Source organism: Corythoichthys intestinalis, chromosome 10 (assembly GCF_030265065.1).
Source record: "Corythoichthys intestinalis isolate RoL2023-P3 chromosome 10, ASM3026506v1, whole genome shotgun sequence".
In the NCBI taxonomy this organism is placed as follows: domain Eukaryota; kingdom Metazoa; phylum Chordata; class Actinopteri; order Syngnathiformes; family Syngnathidae; genus Corythoichthys; species Corythoichthys intestinalis.
In genome coordinates this window covers 41846115-41867096 of record NC_080404.1, presented here as the reverse complement: position 1 = coordinate 41867096, position 20982 = coordinate 41846115, and the positions used below count along the sequence as shown (strand labels likewise).

The following is a 20982-nucleotide window of genomic DNA, read 5'->3' as shown; positions in this document are numbered from 1 at the left end:
ATAACAATCAAAATTCATGTTTTGTGCTAATTATTTCTTCAGTTACTGTTCTAGTTGTTTCACTAATTGCTAGTTATGGTATTTAGTAACACTTTATTTGACAGTGGTGCCATAAGAATGTCATAAGACCATTATAATTATGACATGACACTGCCATGAGCATTAACCAATGCTTATGACAGGTATCATTTTGTGCGATCCAGCAAATGATCTCACTTTGGAATTGATGTAAAAGATCCGAGCTGGACATAAATGGAGTTAGTGACATAATTTGCCGGATGACAACTAATTACATTAATTGTATAAGGATTCATTAATGGCCATGACAGAGTCATGTCATAATTATGACTGTCTTATGGCTGACTTATGACGCCGCTGTCAAAGTGTTACCAATTAAACCAATAAATCAACAAATAAGTCGCACTGGACTATAAGCCACAGGATTCAAAATAAGACAAAAAAGTAGCGGCTTATAGTCCAAAAATTACAGTAATCATAGTCCAGGTAAAAAAAAAAATAAAAAAAATTTTGTTGAGTTGATCTGTGCTTGTGGACAAAAGCCGTAGTTTTGCCTGAAGGAAGTGTCCATTTTTATTTGGTTTTTTTATGCCCTAAGACGTTTTTTTCCCCAGGTATATATATTTAGACAATGTTAAGCGATCCTGAGAATTTTTAAATTTTTTTTGTATTCCTTGTTAGTTTAGAGATTTAGAGATTATTAACAAGTATTGATCTATTATGTATGTTAATATAATATATTTACAGATTTATTTTGCAATGATCATTTAGCATATCAATTAATTAGGTTCATATTTGTGAGAAATGTAGCCCTGATCTCCGTTTCCCTAATTTGTTTGGTCTTATCATTTTCCCATCCTCAGCAAAAAGTGTACATGCAGGTTATGCTGTTATATTGTCCCTACCAATGTTGAGACCAATCTTATGCCCTTGTTGTGAACGCTCATCCTTCAGCACAGCTGCAAAACCATTATTCGCCTCTATATTATAGCCTCTCCCAGTCGAAACGGATCGGATGTCTAGCGCTGCCAGTGGCAGCCGATGAGTTAAATGAGTGCCCTAGGTTAAGGCCTTTTCACACCAGTATGAAAGAAGGCCGTTGCTTGCCAGAATGCCCATGTTCAAAAGTGCTGACGCAAAGGGATGTATTTTTCTTTGTTGCACAGTTTTGCTTAAAGGGAACCTCTGACTTAAAGACTTGTAGACTCCAATAAGCCACAATTGTTCTCTTTTACTAAAATATGTTTTAGTATGTTACACACAAAATATTGACATTGATTTAAAAATCTGTAATATTTAGAGCTGCAACAATTAATCGATTAACTCGAGTAATCGATTAGAAAAAAAAGACTCAAATTAAATTTTGCTGCTTCGAGTATTCGTTCGATTAAAGTGGCGTTGCAATGTTTTGTTTTTGAAAGTGTTTGGATTTAGTTTTATTGATTTGGGTGGATACACTGCCCTCTAGTCTGCCTCATTTTACATGGCCATATCCAGCTGCCTCCTGTTAAGACCAACATAAGCTAGGTTTTTGTTTGAGGTAATGTTTTTTAATGCATTCGTAATTTAGTTTAAAGGTATATTTAGCCAATTTTTGTCGGAATATGTGTCGGAACCATTTGTTAAGAGCATTGTATTTAAAAAAAAAAAAAAAAAAAAAAAGAATAAGTAAGTATTTTATAGCATTTAAGGTAGTGGACTTTTGCTATGTAAGTTAGCCAATTGTTCTTTTGTTGTACATATGTAGTTCCTTATTATTATTATTTTTTTTTTTTTTTTATACCGCTTGAGGCCCAGCTCAGGCATTTTAATTTTTTTCATGTTTATACGATTACTCGATTATTCGAACTAACTCGTTCATCGATTAATCGACTACTAAAATAATCGATAGCTGCAGCCCTAGTGTGTTATCAAGCGTAATGAAATTTTTAGGTAAAAAACAAGATTTTTTAAAATCTTTTTTTTAAAATTTTTTATCTAGAAGTTTTTGAGTGAAAACAGTAAAAAAGTTTTTTTTTTCTAGTTACTTCTAAAATGCAATTGTTGGCGGTTTTCAACAATCTGCATCAAAAATAAAGACATTGATTGACTGAAAATGGTTCAATATTAGATGAAATGTCTTGTTTTCTCGTGTATATTTATAATTGCTCCTTTCCTAAAAAAAGTTTTGTCCGATTACTCGATTAATCGATAGAATTTTCAGTCGAATACTCGATTACTAAAATATTCGATAACTGCAGTCCTAATACAATTTAGTACGTTTTGACCTACGGAAGGCGCCATTTTTTACGGACGCTCGGGGTGATGACGTAGATTGTCACTGTCACTCGACGAAAAATACCGGGTTACTGCAATTCCTTCCACGCGGCGAGACGTCCAACACATGCACTCATCGGGTAAAAGCGGCCACTTTTTACTATGTGTTTTTATTCAGTCTTTTGTCACCTTATCGTTGCGTCAAAATACTTCCATCCATCCATTTTCCATGCCGCTTATTCCTCACGAGGGTCGCGGAGGTGCTGGAGCCTATCCCAGCTAACTTCGGGCAGTAGGCTTTTTGCATGTATTTCCCTCTCATAATTTTAAGCATTGTGTTTTTCTGGTGGTAGCTTTAAAGCAGATTGTTGATCTGTTGACCACATCATTCACGTAGCATATTTAAACCATCCGTATTTGATATTACTGTGTTTAAGTATTTTCTTAAGGCATCTTCAGTATTTTTTGTCTGTATGCATCTAAACAAAACACACTGAAAGCACACGGTAGTACCTTGGGTACCTTCCCTCTTGCAGGACGTTTCCCCGGTGTAGCACATTTTGGCAGAACGCCTTTTTCTCTCTCTCTCTCTCTCTCTCTCTCTCTCTCTCTTCTCGTCTCATCCTGTCTTTCCTGTTACGGTAATTTTGCTTTTGCTGCTTGTTTTGTGAAATATCGACGATGCTGTCATGCTCATTAATGTTCCTCTCGAGTTCAAATTTAAAGGGCTGAACAGATGACATGTTTATGTCGCTAGAGTCATACTCTGGAAGCCCGAAAGCATAAGCATGTAACGTCACCGCCCTGCGACCATAAGCGGATTTTAAGGGGGGCAGGCCCCCCCCTGCTGACCGAAAAGTGTCATTGCATGAAACTGACTTTCTTATATATATAAAAGTTGTAAAGCAATAAAACTGCAACAAAAATGAATGAAATGAACAGAAAAATATATTTTTGTAATGGGTTAAAATTATTTTTCGAACAGATCATGTGACTAGCACCTTAGACGGTCATTTGCTTTGCATATAATCCACCGCCCCCCCGCCCCCCGCAAAAAAAAAAAAAAAATTAGGGGAGGGCAATTTTATTTTTCAAATGTCTTTCCTTTGATTGAATTTTTTTTTTTTTTTTTTTTTTTGATTGAAGCAACTTTTTTGCGGGTTGAATGATTTACACACAAATGTCCTACCACTAATATGGCCCAAACACAAAAATGATTTCTTCAATCAAAGAAAACTTTTTCAATGAAAAATTAAGTGTTCAAATGCCAATTTTTCAATTTCGAATATTTTTCGCATTCAAAAACGGTTTCTATGATTGAATTTTTTTTTTTTTTTGGATTGAAGTGATTTTTCTTTTTGAAAATGTATTTTTTTAAGCAACTTATTTTTTGCTTGAATAATAAAGACAAAAACGTTCTAGCCAAAATGTGGCTCATACACAAATCAACATTACTTTAATCAATAAAGTTGCTTTAATTAAAAAAAAAAAAAAAACGACTCCTATCAAAAAAAAAAAAAAACAAAAACAAAAAAAAATCAAAGAAAAATAGCTTTCACATGCATTTTTTTTTAGTTTCAAATTTATTTTTGCATTAAAACACTTTTTTTTTTTTTTTTTGGATTAAAGAAACTTTTTTTTATTGAAGCAACTTTTTTTTGATTGAATAATAAAGACACAAATCTACCTCCATACGGTAACTACATTGTCACAACACTGGCGGGCGTACCATTTTCAATGGGTGACGGTCTTGGCGAAAGGTATTGCCTAAACAGCCTGATTTAGAACTCCCCTCAAGAATGGTGGGAAACAAAAAACGTTCATTGTCAACTTATTCTTATAAATATTCTTGTAAGTTAATTTTATTGCTGACACTGCGTTTCGGGGTCATCAACATGTTCTGCCCCCCTCTCCCCCAAAAGTCAAGCTCCGCCTATGCCTGCGACATCAACAACAATGGCGACTTACAAGTTAAACTCATTTTACAATTGTATAAAAACGAAAACATCAAGAGGGGGCTCAATATGAAATTGTTTTAACTCAAAATAATGTTTATCTTTTAAGAACTATGTGTCTTTCTATTCGTGGGTCCCCTTAAAGACTCCACATTTTTCTCAGTTCCCAGAAGAGCGTCAACTTCAGATGATGTTTGGAACCAAATCAATGAAAGAAACATGACCCCATGCCGTGGCTAGCATGAAATGATGGGAAATCAGCCTTTTAAATATTGTGCTGGAAAGTGACGTCTTAAAGGTTGGAAAAATGTTTTCCAGGCATTTTACTTGATCCTAACACCTGACTGTTATGTTCAGCAAAACAGCAGTGAAATGCAAGGAAAGCTCTCGGGATCTGGCTCAGATTAACTGATTCAGCTGTGGGCACAGGCTACTACCTTAGGTGTCCAAAACCATTAGTGATTTCTGTACTACTAAAGCTGTGCTCCAGGGTACCCATTTCATTGCATTAAGGTCTACTTTCCACAGCAGAAACACCTCTGTTAGAATAGAAGGGCTCAGTTATGAAGAAATGTAGCGAGCGAGAAACACAGGCATGCCAGAAAGACTTAAAAGAACAATTTATTATCAAGAACAAGGATATGAAACAGACAGAAAAAGAAAAAATCAAGTCAATTTGATCAGTTTTGTGCTTGCGGCAGAGAGAAAATGTGAAAACTTGACGAATCATCCGTTTTGCCTTGTTGTGTAAACGCAGTTAATAACAAGTCTGCAGAAACGAGAGAAGGCAAGGTTAGAAACTGAACTGAGGGGCTTTGAATGTCAGTTCTCTAAAGTGCTTGAAGTCTCATTTCCACCTTCTCACAGACAGCTTCCTTTGAGTTATGTTCTGGTTCATTATTGCCAGTTGAAGGTGCGCTTCACCAGCCTAAAGAAGGTTCTGTTGTGCTCCTGCAGGTAAGAACGGAGTTGTTGGAGCACAGTTCTGTTGACGGCAGGGTGCGGTCGTCCCTTCGACTCGTGCAGACACCGCTCTCGACCGTCACTCCGAATGCAGTAAAAACCTTTCGTCTGGTTAAAGTAAAAATTGGAGGCGACTATCCTGGGTGGCAAGTTGAGGAATTGCTCCACTTTTTTAAGTTCTGGCAAGGGGTTGTGAATAAGCAAATCCCCGTCCACAATGTGAATCTGTTCTAGAGGGAAATAACGCAACCAGTTGCGCATGTGGATGTCGTACAGGCTCCTTTGAATGGCCTTGTAGCGGGTATTCAGGGCACCGTTTCGTACTAGAAGGTTCTCGATGGCTTGAACCGGCTTGTGGTTCTCCAGACGATTGAAGTACACTTGCGTGTAGTCAGAGACGACCCGTTCGGCCGGGTCGCGCAAGATCAGGAGCAGCTTCATGGAGGAGTTCATTGCGCGGATGCGTTCGGGCGCAAGAGTTGATGTGAAGTATCCTGGTGTCTTCTCTACTGTTATCTGGTGAGGGTATGAGTAGGGCATCAGCTCACGGTACCATTCTAAACCTTTGGAATAGTTCTCATCCCAGTCAAAGAAATGCACCTCCGTTGCAGCAGCAGCAACCTCAGGGTGTATGTCGAGCATTTCAAGCAGAGCTCTTGTACCGCCTTTGCGCACCCCAATTATAATGCTATGTGGGGGTCTTTTGCTGGTCCCTGGTGGAGGAGACAAGGCCACATCTTCATCGGTGTTAAAACTTACGCCTGTCTGATGCGGCGCAGCAAACGTTTGGAGGATGAAAAGAAAGGCAGACACCAGGAAGCATGCCATGGTGAGAGTGGGAAATAATGATGGAGAGAGCTGAGAACAGGAACTTGTGATTTAGCTGTAAACCAGATCTGGCTCTCTGGGCTCAGTGGTAACAAGACCGATGGAAAGTGCAGGTTTTATCGGCCATGGAATTTGAACAGCAGGAGAAGAAATTACAGCCAATCCACAGCACATCTGTAGGGTAAAAAAAAAGAGAGAAGAGAAAGGCTTTTAGATTTGAGGTATGCGCTGCAGGATGAATGTCTGCTTTATATGGAAATGGAAATCCTCATTCCCTGAAAATGCAATCCAGCGCCTAAATACAATCCATGTCTCCTGTAAGTGTATCATCTCGAAAGGATGATATCTATTCATCTTTCTCTGAGCCTCTTTCATCATCCTCCATCCAATCTTTTTTTCTCTTCTCACTGTATCAAGCCATTCTTTATTGATTCTGTAATTTCTCAGACTGAAAAACGTCCAGCAATGCAGCTCGTTAGGAAACATAACTGAGGAATGCAAGTGTGGCTGAAGGCCAGCGGGCACTCTAAGAGCTTTGTCTTCCTTTACTAGCCCAGAATCCATATGAAAATCAATACAGATACTGTCTCTCCACAGAATACCTTCATATCAGAGGCTGAGATATATAAAGACACATTTAGCGCAGGAAATCAGATGAGTTCCCACTTGTATGCCACTTTGATTTCCTATAAATGTCAAGAAAGATCAATAGCAGGGCACCCGAATGCAGCTACCTTATTGAGCTTTTGATAACTGGCATTAAATTAGATGAATTATACTGATGAGAACATAGAAGAACCACAGAAAAGTAAACATTAAAAAAAAAAAAAAAAAAAAAAAAAATTTTTATGATTTTGAGAACTTTCATCAACATATGCATAATAGACGAGTTCCAAAAAAATCGATTATTACATGCATCGCGATTCGACACGTGACGATTCGATTACGATTCATAAAGGTTAAAAAAATGATGGTTTTCACTCATAACTTTATGACAGCCGCGCGTAGCGGAACGAAATTCAAGACACGTCTGCCGCCCGGACACCGTGAACGGACTCACGCACAAGGTTATGATGGATGCTCCCAGTTTCTGGGAGAGAGATTTACTCCTTTTTAAAAGACTGGAAAATAAATTTATGTATGAGACAGGCATGTACAGAAGCGCGACCCGGTGGTCGCGGTTTTGTGCGCAAGTTATTTTTTAGAGCGAGGGGGGAAGAGAGAGTTTGTTGCTCCTTGACTTTCAGATGTCCAGCTGTAGTTTTAAGGCATTTCAATTGAAAAATGTCCTGAGTGTGTTGCTAAGACCTGTGTGCGTCTATAAGAGGTGAGTACACAAACCCTCTTTTACTGTTTAGCCTTTATTGTTGTTGTTTTGCTGTAGCGGAACGAAATTCAAGACACGCCTGCCGCCCGGACACCGTTAACGGACGCACACACAACGTTATGATGGATGCTCCCAGTTACTGGGAGAGAGATTTACTCCTTTTTAAAAGACTGGAAAATAAATTTGTGTATGAGACAGGCTGGAACAGAAGCGCCCGGCGGTCGCGCTTTAGTGCGCAAGTTATTTTTTAGCGCGAGAGGGGAAGAGAGATAGTTCGTTGCTCCTTGTCTTTCAGTCCTAAGTGTGTTGCTAAGACCTGTGTGCGTCTATAAGAGGTGAGTACACAAACCCTGTTGTACTGTTTAGCCTTTATTGTTGTTGTTTTTGAGATGTTAACAGTAAGCGCCGCGCGCTAAGATAATTAGCTAATTCGGTAACATGTATTTCATATGCAGAACGTGTAAAACCATTATTATGTACAGCGGTAACACAAACATGTGAAATAGTACAGAAATCTGTTGTTGTGGGAGAGAGAGGGAGAGAAGAAACTGCGCGCGCTGTAATGAGAGTGCGTGTGGTGGTGTCAAGAGCAGTTGTGATTTCCACCTGTCACTCCAAGAGTTACACAAGGGAGGTAACACTGTGAAAACAAAGTATATTTGTTAAATGAAGTCTTATTTCTAAAGACACTTTCTTTGTGTTAAGAAAATGTGGAATTCATTCCACCAGTGTAAATTTTATTGTATTGTTGAGAGCAATAAGTACTCTCTTTAAAATGGTTAATGTTTTTGCACTTTCTTGTAAAAAAATAAATAAAAAAGCAGCTTAAGGGCAGCTTTTTGTGGTATGGGCATGTTTCCATCTTTCCTATTGAATCCTAAGGATATTTTAAATAAATAATGGACATAAATTTGTTTGGCTACTTTATTAATCAGTACTGCACGATGCACCGATAATCGTGATAATCGCGATCATCGTCAATACCGCGATCATCGTTCAAAAATTGAATCGTAGCACCCTGAATCGTAATCGAATCAAATCTAAGATGGCCAACCCCTAATGCATAATATGTTAACATAAAATGTTTTCTTGTTTTAATACAGCTGTTCTTAACCTGGGTTCGATCTATCCCCAGGGGTTTGATGAGTACGTTTAAGGGGTTCGGCGAAGGTAAAGAAACGCAAAGCCCTATTTTGGTACGCTGATTAAATCCAAGCAAAATGGCTTTTCAGACCAGGTTTTGGACTGGTTTACTCCCAATTTACAGGCTTAATCTATTTCTTTTAACTGCTAGTCTTCAATCTGATGGGAGGAAGAATTGGTTTGCTCAGTGGAAGGTTGACTCGCACTTGGTATGAGGGAATATAACAGACCAATGGGCAGCGTGGTCTCAAATTTTGACACGTTTATAAAACATGCTGTCAAAATGAGAAGAATTTTGACCGGGAATTTGTTAAATTATTGGCTTGCTAGCTTAGATATATTGAATTTGAAAAAACATTGCTTTAATATCTAATTCCGAAGGGTTCGGTAAATCCACATGTGAAACTTGTCGGGTTCAGTACATTTAGCAAGGTTAAGAAATACTGCTTTAATGGTATATAATTTCAAATCCATTCACACACAGAGGCAAAAAAGCATGCTTTCAGAAGGCATTTTGAGGAAAACAACCAGGGAGAGTAGTTGCTGACACAGTGCTAGTCAAAACAAAGGAGCCAAGCTTCGTAAATAAAGCAGATCCTAGCTAAGGTTGTTTCACAAACAAAGATAGTGTCCATATGGGAACAGATTTTGAGAAACACCTGCAAATCTGCATGATTTCATGTTGAATAAAATAATGTGGAGTGTAGAAAGGTTATATTATGTGCTGTGGGTAATGTTTGTCCAAACTGTTTTATTAACGAAATAATGAGGTAAAATGTTAAAATGATAATTGCTCCTTTGCATGTCAGTGTCAAAAGTATGAAAAGTTTTAGTAGTTACACTACAGCATGTGAAGTTTTGTAAACTTCAAATTCAGTTCAAAACTTGAATGCAATTCAACGTATGTCAAAATTTTATTTAATTATGGACTAAAAAAAAAAAAATCCTCTTCCTGTGTGGATTTGATGTATTTATTTTTTAAATACAATATGTTATTGTAGAAGCACTGGGCTAATATATCCAAAAAGGTTAACTCTAATTGTGCTCAACACCACATTTTTTTGCCTTTTGGAAACGTCAAACTAGCAATGTTATTTAATTGAAATGTTTTGTAATGAAGCAAAAAAGTTGTCTCACTTACATATCTTCCATATTGTTATTCGTCATAATCGTCTATGAGAAATTGTGTACAGTGATCCCTCATTCTTCATGGTTAATGGGGATCAGAACCAACCGCGATAAGTGAAAACCAGCCCCCCCCCTAATTTTTTGGTATATGTGTGTGTGTGTTCAATGTGTTTATTCAGAGTTAGCATTGGAAAGAAATACATAAAAGACATGATTTTCCACTTTTTCCCCCCCAAAGTATAATTAAAAAAAATATTTATATACAGTATATATTCTAATAATGGTTTTTAAGCACTTGAAATATAATAATTATGATATTTTAAACATGTAACTGTCCCAGCGAATTATTTTTAAACAAGTACAAAATGCTTGTCTTTATTAAAAGCTTTATTGAAGCTGCTCACGTCCACACAATAAGTTGCCACAGCAGCTGTTTAACAAGTTAAACGATGATTAAAGCATGCGGCGCTTTGAAGCTTCGGCTTCCAAGCATCTGTGGCAAGATCAAACATTAACTCATTTGCTCCTAAAAATGTATAAATGTGTTCTATTTTTAATTGTTTCATTGTCCCAAAGACATATTTATACGTCTTTTACATTTTTTTTTTTCACAAGAGACATCTCTGGGTTCTGATTCACCTTAGCTATATATTTCAATCTACTTGCTTTCTATTCCTCTTGTGCTTATCTCCATTGCTGATTTCAATTATTATTATTAGTAGTAGTTTTTGTTTTATTTTTATTTTTATTCTATTTGTTATTAAATGCGATTTTTATGTATAATTTTATTTCCGATTTTGATTGTCTTGGTTTTTACGTTGTATTGATTTAAATGTGATTTTTATGATCTTCATGTGATGTAAAACACTTTGAATTGCCTTGTGTTGAATTGTGCTATATAAATAAATTTGCCTTGCCTTGCCTTAGCTCCAAAGCACAATGCTGAAAATCCATTTTAAAGCAATAAAACCGGCCACTGGAGGGCAGTAGCGCATTTGGTATGATCAACGGAACAAACGGCCGGGCCGCATGGCCGGGGCCCGGGGGAAGACGACCGAATGGATGTCCAGGATGCAAGGCAGCGGACGACCGAGGAGAACAACCGGGAAGACGCCCGGGATGCCAACGCAGGACGACCGAGCAGAACGACCGGGACCGCCAGTGCAGCGGGCAATGCCGTTGAGTCTGTGCTGCTCACCGAGCAGAGCCAGTGCCGCCGTAATCGGCCGCTCACGTCCTCCGCACCTTCCAGTGTCCCGCACGGAAACACGCATGGCCAAACCAGTTCCCCCCCAGGAACACAAGTTCCCCAGGCGAACTCTGCCACGAGGCAGTGGTCACCACAAAAGAAAGACTCAAAAAAATCCATCTTTATGAGACAGGCGGCAATGAGGGAAAAGTTTACCCCGTCTGTCGCGGCCACAACACCGTCATCTCTCAGTTAGTTATGTGTAAATAAATAGTTACTTTGCTACCAAAAGCTCTATTTGTCTTATTGTTTATGTTATTTTGTAAAAGGAAAACATTCAAATGTTTGGGATGTACCTAAAGCAAAAACAAAAAGCTCAATTTCTCTGTTTTGTCATCAGAAATTGGAAAATTGCTCGAACTAAGCTATTTTCTAATGCTGATTTCTAAACAATGGAAAAAGATATGAACTAACTTTTTTTCCTGCTGAAAGAAGAGAGTAATCTTTCTTTTGGTGGGTTCCATGTTTATATAGCAATACAACAGAATTTTCTGTGGGCCTTGCAAAGTCAGTCAAAATCCAGTAAAACGGCCGGGAGCAAAGGGGGTTGCACCGAGTTAAACATCTATCAATCATCATTAACTTCAATAAGCAACTCCAGTGCACTGTCTGACCAACAAAGTGCAGCAGGAAGGAGAGAGACTACATGATCGGCTCAGGACGGCTAATCTGTATTTATTTATTTTTTAAGTGAAACATAATCCGCAATGGTTTGAGGGCGCGAAGTCTGAAGCGTGAAAGTCGCGTGGGATCACTATATGGCATGTGAATATTATGCTGCATTACTGAGGTAGAAATAACTTCGATTTACAAAGCACAGTGTTTTGCAATTATGTCATTTATGTAAAAAGAAAAAAAAAGTACTTCATTTAATTCCAACACATGATGACACAAATTATTTTATAGTTTGACATTAATGATACATTTTATTGGAGTCAAATGTGCTTAAACATGTATTTGATAAAACAATAATAAATAAATAAATAAAAAACACATACAAATCTCAATTCATCAACTTTCAATAACCTCTGTTGTAGAATAGCTAAAATGACTGGGGCCGAGTGGCATGCATCGACTTTACACCTGCCCTCAGTCAAGGTGTGACCCAAGAGGTGGACTCAGGATAGCTATCCCACATGACAGAATCACTAGTTGTACAGTGAGGCTTTATATGCTGTAACTGGCGCTCCTGCCTGTCAGCCATTCCACGGCAAAGAGCTGCCAAGTCCAATGCGAACAGCTCAGCAGCTTCACACGTTTCCTGTCTCATCCAATCCCACTCCTCTCACGGAACACCACCACCTGCAAGGGGCCATTGTTTCAGCATTGCACTTTCCCTCATTTCTTTTTTTTTGCCTTAATTGTTCATTCTACTTCCACACCACATAATAATAGTAATCAATTGATGACTGGTCACATTTCCATGGTGAAATGCTTGCTTGTCCTTCAGTCACATTGCAGGTGTGTGACTTTTAAAATCCCCTGATGTGTGAGCAAGAGCAGTCAGAACAAACGGGCATGGTGCAATTTAGCCATGGTGGGATTGAAAAGTTACGGGAACATTCAGCGCACACCTGTTTGCAAGGTTAAATTATGAACAGCATATCACTTAGTTCACAGGCAACTTCATAGTTCATGGATGATGGTGGGCATATGGCTGGCCTGCCCACGATTATGAAAGGTGGCGTAAATATACTTAAATACAGTCCTGGAACTCATTTTCATTATATTTTTTTCCACTAAATACGTGAAATATGACGTACAAGTAAACTTTTTTTCCCCGGGCCTAAACACGCTACTGACATCAGTAAAAACCTGTATTTCTCACCTACCTCTCACACTAAAGTAAATAAATTAGGGCTGTCAAACGATTAAAATTTTTAATCAAGTTAATCACACATTAAAAATTAATTAATCGTAATTAATCGCATTTCAAACCATCTATAAAATATGCCATATTTTTCTGTAAATTATTGTTGGAATGGAAAGATAAGACACAAGACGGATATTTACATTCAACATACTGTACGTAAGTACTGTATTTATTAAGGGTGTAACGGTACATGTATTTGTATTGAACCGTTTCGGTTCGGGGTCCTCGGTTCGGTACGGGGGCGTACCGAACGAGTTTCTGACGAAATGTAAAGTGCTGTCAAATTTAGCGCGTTAACGGGCGGTAATTAATTTTTAAAAAATTAATCACGTTAAAATATTTGACGCATTTAACGCAAGCACGGAATGCCCGCTCAAGCTTCCCATAATCCCACTGTTACGTCCCACGGACGGCTGCTAAGGGCGTAACATAAAACGAGCCACGCACACAAGTTGCAGGTGGACGCAAATTTATTCACACAAGTCGAACACGCAATGAACAAAATATACAAAATGCGGAAGAAGCTGGCTTCAGCGTTAGCCCAGGCCAAAACAACAAACAAAATGAAACTACACTTGAACCCCACCCGCTAAGTAAACCCTGATCGTAAAAAAGAAAAAAACAATACAGCCACTAACCTGGCTTCTACACTAAACAAAACGGGTTGAACGAAAATGGCAGTTTACCTCTACTGCTGCGGTGCTCTTATTTACAGTGAACAAAAACGATCCAATAACGAATGAACACAAAATACCTCACTGAAAAAGCGGAAGTGTAACAAAATAGCGATCAAATGCATAGGTGAATGAATGGCGAGCAAACAGCTGGCGAGGAGGTACGCGGCACGTATGCTGTCAAATGCGAAGTTGTGAACTCTGAGTGTTGACTGTAAAATGACGAGCGGTCAGATGACTTTTGTTAACGCTGCCTTTATTTGGTTAACAAGACTCAGGCACAATACACCACACACGCGGGTATGCAAGCTCAAACAACGGCCTAATAGTATTACCCAGAGCCGTATTACCGTGTATCAGATTAGCTACCGTAAAGCAAGTGTCGTTATTGCCGCAAATGTAAACAAAGCGCTGCATAAAGGATGCATGTCAGACAGCGGCTAGTTCGGGTGGCCCGTCAGCAGCAGTGACGTCGTCTGCCCGTCCGGCGACAATCAGAGTACGCCACGTTGGGAGGGGAGGCAGCCAACTGGCGGACGCGGCGATTAGATGACTGACAGTCTCAAAAAAGATAACAATTAAACGGCCAGGGCCGTCGCACCACTCAGAAGTGCAGTGAGCAGCGTGGGTAACGGTTAAATGTTAACATGGAAGATGGCTGGCCTTCTCGGTGGGGAATTCAAATTAAAAAAGAATATAGATGGAACAACTCTTCACTTCAGTGTTGCAACTGTTCAATTTTGCACATCAGATATTTATTTTAAAGAAAAAGTCTTAGCCAAAGTTATTTTTATTTTGTTTTTCAAAATATCTACATTTCAGAATATTGTATTTTCTATTTTTGAGCAGAATTCTAGCTTTGTATAGGCTAATGTTCCTGTTGTTGAAAGCACAAAAGTGTGTAATAAACAACTAGCACATTTATATTTTGCATTTTGTTTTCTTACTGTACCGAAAATGAACCGAACCGTGACCTCAAAACCGAGGTACGTACCGAACCGAGATTTTTGTGTACCGTTACACCCCTAGTATTTATGTATTATAACAATAAATCAACAAGATGGTATTAACATTACTAACATTCTGTTAAAGCAATCCATGGATAGAAAGACTTGTAGTTCTTAAAAGATAAATGTTAGTACAAGTTATAGAAATTTTATATTAAAACCCCTCTTAATGTTTTCGTTTGAATAAAATTTGTAAAATTTTCAAACAAAAAATAAACTAGTAGCTCGCCATTGTTGATGTCAATAATTACCCAATGCTCATGGATGGTGCTGAAAGCCATGAAATCAGTCGTGTAATCCAACATGGCGGCCGTCACGAAACAGAGCTTTTCAAGTTGAAAACTCTTGTAAATAAATGCTTAAATCGCAGAATTTCTATAGATATGAACAAAAAACGGGCAATTATCATTCATTTTACGTAAATATTTCAAGCCAAAGTTACACTAATTTTATCCATTCATTTTTTTCACGTTTCAAAGTGCATGCATGGTGCTATTTATTATAATAATTACCTTCCATCCTCGACCAAATGACTCTTGAGACACTCCTGCTTCCTTGTATGCAGTAAAACCTTTGTCCTATTTCCACCTAAATCCGGCGTTAGAATGTAGCGTGTTTTAGTTTATCACAGTGAAAACCAACTCAATGTTCTGCCTGGGTTGGCCCCCAGTGAAGGCTTGACGCAATGTCTGCGGGAGCTGTCTTGTCAACTGATGGTGAAGTCTATGGCTCATTGATCTTTCATCTTACACGCACTCAAAAAACAGTGTCAACAAGTCCTGTATAGTTTTTAGTCACCAAAAATTAAAAAGGAGACAGCACTGTTTCAGATCTGAGGTCTGGACTTCATTCACTATAGCCACTTTCACGTACTCCGAAACATCAGGAATATCGCGGGACTTAACCGTGCAGCAGTTGTGTGTGAAAACAATTTCCCGTGTCGACTGATACGGAGATTACGCGGACATTTCACGGGTCGCGTCCTAGTATCATGTACGGGACTTTTCCGGGAAGCGGTGTGCGTGAAAGCAGGCGTTAAATTCCCGGGTCACAGCACGATGGCTGATGACTTAAATATCATGGCGGGCCGATTGTCACTTCCTCCCTCTTCGCATTAAGATGAAAAGTGGTAAACAAACATTGCAATTATAAATATAGCAAGCTGGAAATAGCTAAATTAAACTGAAAACTAGGGCTGTCAAAATTATCGCGTTAACGGGCGTTTATTAATTTTTTAAAATTAATCACATTAAAATATTTGATGCATTTAACGCACATGCCCTGCTCAAACAGATCAAAATGACAGCAAAGTGTCATTTCCACTTGTTACTTGTGTTTTGCCTTCCTCTGCTGGCGCTTGGGTGCGACTGATTTTATGGGTTTCAGCACCATAATTATTATTGACATCAACAATGGCGAGCTACTAATTAGTTTATTTTTTTGATTGAAATTTTTACAAACTTTATTAAAACGAAAACATTAACAGGGGTTTTAATATAAAATTTCTATAACTTGTACTAACATTTATCTTTTATGAACTACAAGTCTTTCTATCCATGGATCGCTTTAACAGAATGTTAATAATGTTAATGCCATTTTGTTGATTTATTGTTATAATAAACAGACACAGTACTTATGTACAGTATGTTGAATGTATATATCCTCCAACAATAATGTACGGAAAATATGGCATATTTTATAGATGGTTTGAATTGCGATTAATTAATTTTTAAGCTGTGGTTAACTCGATTAAAAATTTTAATCGTTTGACAGCCCTACTGAAAACATTTGTGTTGGTTTACAAAGTCAAATGGAGTAAAATAGACTGGCATTCCAGACTTTAAAAGTCCACTGGGATTACATTTTTTATGTCCCGCATATCAAGAATAAACCATGAAAAAGTACATATATGCTGTAATTTTCAGCTTTTAAAAATAGACTTTCTTTGCTTACCACTGCCTTTTAATAAATCACCTTGGAGTCTGTACTGTGACTTTAACTACTGTGTTTTATGTGTTATTGTATTCTGCCAGGGTTTATATTCTACTGTAAATAACTCAATTTTATTTCCGTTGTACGTCTTGTTTTATGCTGTATTTTATATCGCTATTGATTTTTTTTTTTTTTGTTATGTTCCACTGCTTTTGTTTTAGAATAAAGCATATTTTTGGTCCATATGTAATGTAATGTAAACACGCTAAAAGGGAAATATATCTTACTGACCAAAACTGAATCATATTAGTTTTCAAGTTACAGTGGTATGAAAAAGTAACTGAACCTTTTGGAATTTCTCATATTTCTGCATAAAATCACCATCAAATGTGATCTGATCTTTGTCAAAATCACACAGATGAAAAAACAGTGTTTGCTTTAACTAAAACCACCCAAACAGTTATAGTTCACATTTAATATTTTGTGACCCCCTTTGGCAGCAAAAACTTCAACCAGACGCTTCATGTAGCTGCAGATCAGTCTGGCACACCAATCAGGACTAATCTTGGCCCATTCCTCTCTACAAAACTGCTGTAGTTCAGTTAGATTCCTGGGATGTCTGGCATGAATCGCTGTCTTTAGGTCATGCCACGACATCTCAATGGGGTTCAAGTCGACTTTGACTTAGTCACTCCAGAACGTGTATTTCGCTCTTCTGAAACCATTCTGAAGTTGATTTATTTCTGTGTTTTGGATCATTGTCTTGTTGCAGCATCCATCCTCTTTTTAGCTTCAACTGTCTGACTGACGGCCTCAGGTTTTTCTGCAAAATATCTTGATAAACTTTTGAATTCATTCTTCCATTAATTTATTCAAGTTGTCCAGGCCCTGAGGCAGCAAACAGCCCCAAATCATGATGCTCCCTCCACCATGCTTCACGGTGGGGATGAGGTGTTGATGTTGGAGAGCTGTTCCATTTTTCCTCCACACATGACATTGTGTGTTAATCCCAAACAATTCAACTTTGGTTTCATCAGTCCACAAAATATTTTGCCAAAACTTCTGTGGAGTGTCCAAGTGCCTTTTTGTGAACATTAAACGAGCAACAATGTTTTTTTTTTTTCTTTAGAAAGCAGTGGCTTCCTCCGTGGAGTCCTCTCATGAACACCATTCTTGGCCATAGTTTTACATACAGTTGATGTGTGCAGAGATATTGGCCCGTGCCAGTGACTTCTGTAAGTCTTCAGCAGACACTCTAGGGTTCTTTATTACCTCTCTGAGTATTCTGCGCTGAACTGTTGGCGTCATCTTTGGTGGAGGGCCAGTCCTTGGGAGAGAAGCAACAGTGCCAAACTCTCTCCATTTGTAGACAACTTCTCTGACTGTCAACTGATGAACATCCAGACTTTAAAAGATGGTTTTGTATCCTTTCCTTTCCCAGCTTTATACAAATCAACAATCCTTGATCGCACGTCTTCAGACAGCTCTTTTGACCGAGCCATGATGCACATCAGACAACGCTTCTCATCAAGACAATTCTAACCAGGTGTGTGTTTTATAGTGGGCAGGGCAGCTTTAAACCACTCATCAGTGATTGGGCACACACCTGACTTAAATCGTTTGGAATAAATTGGTTTCAATTGCTCTTTAAGTCTCCTTAGGCAGAGGGTTTACTTACTCATTTTGACCCCTTCTGTCATTGTTTGCATGCTATCCTCATTAAAATATGAAAACTGATAAATGTTTGGGTGGTTTTAGTTAAAGCAGACTTTTTTTCATCTGTGTGATTTTTGACAAAGATCAGATCACATTTGATGGTGATTTTATGCAGAAATGTGAGAAATTGGAAAGGTTCAGATACTTTTTCATACCACTGTATATACAGACGGTGAACTGTGACCCTTATATATATTGTATGAAAAACGGTACTGTTACCAAGATGATAATGCTCAGTTATGATGTTCATTAATGGGAGTCCCTCTTCTTTGTTTTTGATGGAATCCAGACTAAGAAGGAATGCAATTAAAGACATGACATCACAAATCAAACTAATTTTCTTCCACTTGAGTTGATCATTATAACGCAACAGAGCAGCCCTGGCTCATTTTTATTAAGGCCTTAAAAAGTTGTCTGCCACCAGAGCAAAAGGGCTGACTAAAAAGGGCAGTCTTCAGATGTGCACTATTCATTATATCTCAGCCAACATAAGAGAAAGGCTTGCGCAGGTTTACTACACCGCAGGGGGGTGGCTTTCCTCTAATTAACCCAAACAGCCGGCTCTATACATCTTCAGATCAAACCTTCTTTCATATTTCACTAAGCCTGCTGCCATCAAGTGTGGCAAACAGCAGGTATTGTACAGCACTGCCTTGTTTCTTTAATGGGCGTTCATTACGCACGTTAGTACAAAATAATTATAACAACAATGAGGCTTGATTACAAAGACGTCATGAGAGAATGATTGATTATTGTTAAGTTCCCCTATGAATATACTTTTTTTTTTAATAGATGCGAAGCAAAGCTGCTTTATCTTAACACCATCCCGCCTCTAATTACTACTTTACTTATATGTACTTATTGCATTTTCATTTATGTACAGGTATACAATAGATACAGTCGCTGTACATTTGTTAACCCCCCCCACCCCCCCACCCCCCACCCCACCATAGCATGTGAAATGCACAGATATGTAATGTCTGTTCTCCCTTTCAGCAATATTATCCCTGGTTATACTCTCACATACATATAGACATGATATGTTGATTTACAACAACCGGTTAAAACAACAAACGAACAAAGAAAAACAAACCCACACAGCTATATTTAAATATATTGAGCCCGAATGTGCACAACTGCACATCCATTAGAATGCACAACCTTTTAAAGCAACACCTTGAGCTCCCTCCACAATTACAACTTTGCTAACGGCCTGTCACACGCTGAAGGATTAATGGATGTGTTTTATCCAGCTACATTATTTACTGGGAATATAGACATTTAGTGGTCCATACGTTGACCGAAATGTTCGTGTTCAGTCACCATGCTTGTCACAAAAACTGGTACCATTAAAATGTCTTCAAGAAAGAGCTCACCTTGAAAATGAGTTGACAAAACAAAAATAATAAAGGAAAGCAAGTGAAAATTAAAAACTCGGTATGATCATTTATTACCTCAACCAGTACATGAAATTTTTGGAAGGCTTAGGTTATGTATTCAGTTTCGTAGGTCTTTCTGTTTGTATGTTTGTGTTTAAGATAGCTCAAAAAGGAATAAAGGTATTATAGTGATCCCTTGCTACTTCACGCTTCAAGATAGACGTTTAATGTTCTATGTTGCCAGAGAAGTGAACTTCAAAGCGCTGCATGCGTCAGTCATCGTTTAACTTGTTAAACAGTTGCTGTGGCAACTCATTGTGCAACTTGAGCGGATTTGAGTGGACTCACTCAATTTCATAAAGCCAAGCATTTTTCTGCTTTATTCTTGTTTAAAAATAATTCAGTGGGACAGTAAAATGTTTAAAACTTATAAATTATTACATTTGAAGTGCTTGAAAAACATTTAAAATATATATGTATACACATAAAAGTTTTTATTCTTAATTATACTTTGGGGGGGAAAAATGAAAAAAACATGTCATATATACATATATATCGGAGGTAGCCAACGTCTGTCCTCGAGGGCCCCTATCCAGCTTGTTTTCCAGGTTTCCCTCCTCCAACACACCTGACTCAAATAATCAGGATCGTTATCAGTAGTTCTGCAACGATTAATCGATTAACTCGAGTATTCGATTACAAAAAATATTCAAATTAAATTTTGTTGCTTCGAGTATTTGTTTAATTAAAGTGGCGTTTTAATGGTTTATTTTGAAAGTGTTTGCTATTAGTTCTATTGATGAGGGTGGATACATTGCCCTCTGGTCTGCCTTTTTTCACATGGCTGAATCCAACTGCTCCCTGTTAAGACTAACGTAAGCTAAGTTTTTGTTTGAGCTAATGTTTTTTGATGCATTCTTAATTTAGTTTATAGGTATATTTAGCATTTTTTTTTTTTTTTTTTTTTTTGTGGGAATATGTGTCTGAACCATTTGTTAAGAGCATTGTAAAAAAAAAAAAACTTTTGCATTTAAGTTAGCGGACTTTTTCTATGTAAGTTAGTATTTTTTTCTTTTGTTGTACATAGATCCTCATTTAAAAATATATATACATTATATACATATATATATATATATATATATATATACCGTTTGAGGCTCAGCTCAGGTATTTTTAATTTTTCATGTTCCTTATCCGATTACTCGATTATTCGAAGTGAGTAGACCATCGATTAATCGACTACTAAAATATTCGATAGCTGCAGCCTTAGTTATCAGGCTCCTGCAGAGCTTACTGATGAGCTGATCATTTGATTCAGGTGTTTTAAAGGAGGGAGACATGGAAACTAGGCTGGATATGGGCCCTCGAGGACCAGAGTTGGCTACCCCTGATATATATATATATATATATATATATACACACATATTTATATATAGCAGAAAACACAGACAAGACTGAAAAAGCAGTTTCTGCTCTTGCACCCCTCTTTCAAATAAACTGCTGTATTTAAGCCAAAAGAACTGTTTTGTTTGAT

General features: G+C 37.9%; 1 protein-coding gene across 1 annotated transcript in view; it reads right to left on the bottom strand.

Moving 5' to 3' along the window:
• Nucleotides 1–3947: 3947 nt before the first annotated feature.
• LOC130922737 (heparan sulfate glucosamine 3-O-sulfotransferase 1-like) overlaps nucleotides 3948–20982 on the bottom strand; it is an 87769-nt gene continuing 70734 nt past the window's right edge. Inside the window, exon 2 of the mRNA XM_057847705.1 lies at nucleotides 3948–6194. Coding sequence (XP_057703688.1) covers nucleotides 5127–6020 — 894 coding nt within the window. The 5' untranslated portion in view covers nucleotides 6021–6194 and the 3' untranslated portion in view covers nucleotides 3948–5126. The remainder of the gene's footprint in view (nucleotides 6195–20982) is intronic.